Source organism: Hyposmocoma kahamanoa, unplaced genomic scaffold (genome assembly GCF_003589595.1).
Source record: "Hyposmocoma kahamanoa isolate Upper Pololo Valley unplaced genomic scaffold, ASM358959v1 94, whole genome shotgun sequence".
NCBI lineage: Eukaryota > Metazoa > Arthropoda > Insecta > Lepidoptera > Cosmopterigidae > Hyposmocoma > Hyposmocoma kahamanoa.
This window is the reverse complement of record NW_020654878.1, coordinates 2,988,353-2,989,319: the sequence shown is the minus strand read 5'-3', so window position 1 is coordinate 2,989,319 and position 967 is coordinate 2,988,353. Positions and strand designations below refer to the sequence as shown.

At 38.1% G+C, this 967-nt stretch overlaps 1 protein-coding gene across 1 annotated transcript in view; it reads left to right on the top strand.

Annotated features, from left to right (window-relative positions):
- Positions 1–418: 418 nt before the first annotated feature.
- LOC113237953 (synaptic vesicle glycoprotein 2B-like) overlaps positions 419–967 on the top strand; it is a 12,872-nt gene continuing 12,323 nt past the window's right edge. The window contains exon 1 of the mRNA XM_026474671.1: positions 419–510. Coding sequence (XP_026330456.1) covers positions 423–510 — 88 coding nt within the window. The 5' untranslated portion in view covers positions 419–422. The remainder of the gene's footprint in view (positions 511–967) is intronic.

Sequence of the window (967 nt, the reverse complement as noted above, 5' to 3'; positions counted from 1 at the left end):
ATGGGTTAGATAAACTCCTTTTTTAAAAAATATTACTGATATTAATATTTATTTGTAACAATTTTATGATATCCATGCAAACTTTCACGATTGTCACACATTATTTAATTTTAAAATCGGGACTTAATCATGTTTATAACATATTTTAGCTCGACATTTTGGACGTGTTGCAACGACCGTGGTCGAAGGAATTGCAACGCCCGGAACGTCCGAAAGGTCGAGGTAAATAAAATATTATGTTTAAAGTCCCGATTTTAAAATCAAATAATTCTTTCTTTGTTGTAATTAGATTTCCAACGTACAGCAATCGCGAAAACAAATTAACTCGATTTCTATGTTTCAATGACTACCTGAAAATGTTTTCATTTGTTTATTGTTTATTTGGAATTACGTTTGTTTTTTTGTTTAATAGCGAACCGACAATGACGATGAAGGAACCGTCAGATACAGCGCACGAATCACTTGAGAAAAAACATGATATGGATTTGGAGGACGCCTTGGATTTAGTTGGTATGTTTACCTGCGTACTTATTTAGTACTTTACGTCAATGCCAACACAACAACAAGTATTTCAAAAAAGGTTATAGCAGCGGTAGAATTCCTTATGAAAGGGTTCCTCCGTAGAAGTATTGCCACCTTACATGGTCGTTACTGCATTCCGGTTTTGAAGGGTGCTGGTGAATTAATTACAGGCACATGGGACTTGTGAACTTCATATGCCGAGCGCAGTCGTAGTGCCCCTTAAAATCTTTGAAATTTGAAGTTCTGAATGGCTTATCGCACGAGGGACTTGAAAGCGATGCAATAGCACTGCGTGCACGCCGCGAAAGTCCAGCTCCAACGTCGCGCGCCGCGGTCGCTTGAGGATTTGAGATAGGGATGCACATTGCATTTTTAACCGACTTCAAAAAAGGAGGAAGTTCTCAATTCGACTGCCCTTTTTTTTGTATGTATGTTACGCGATAAC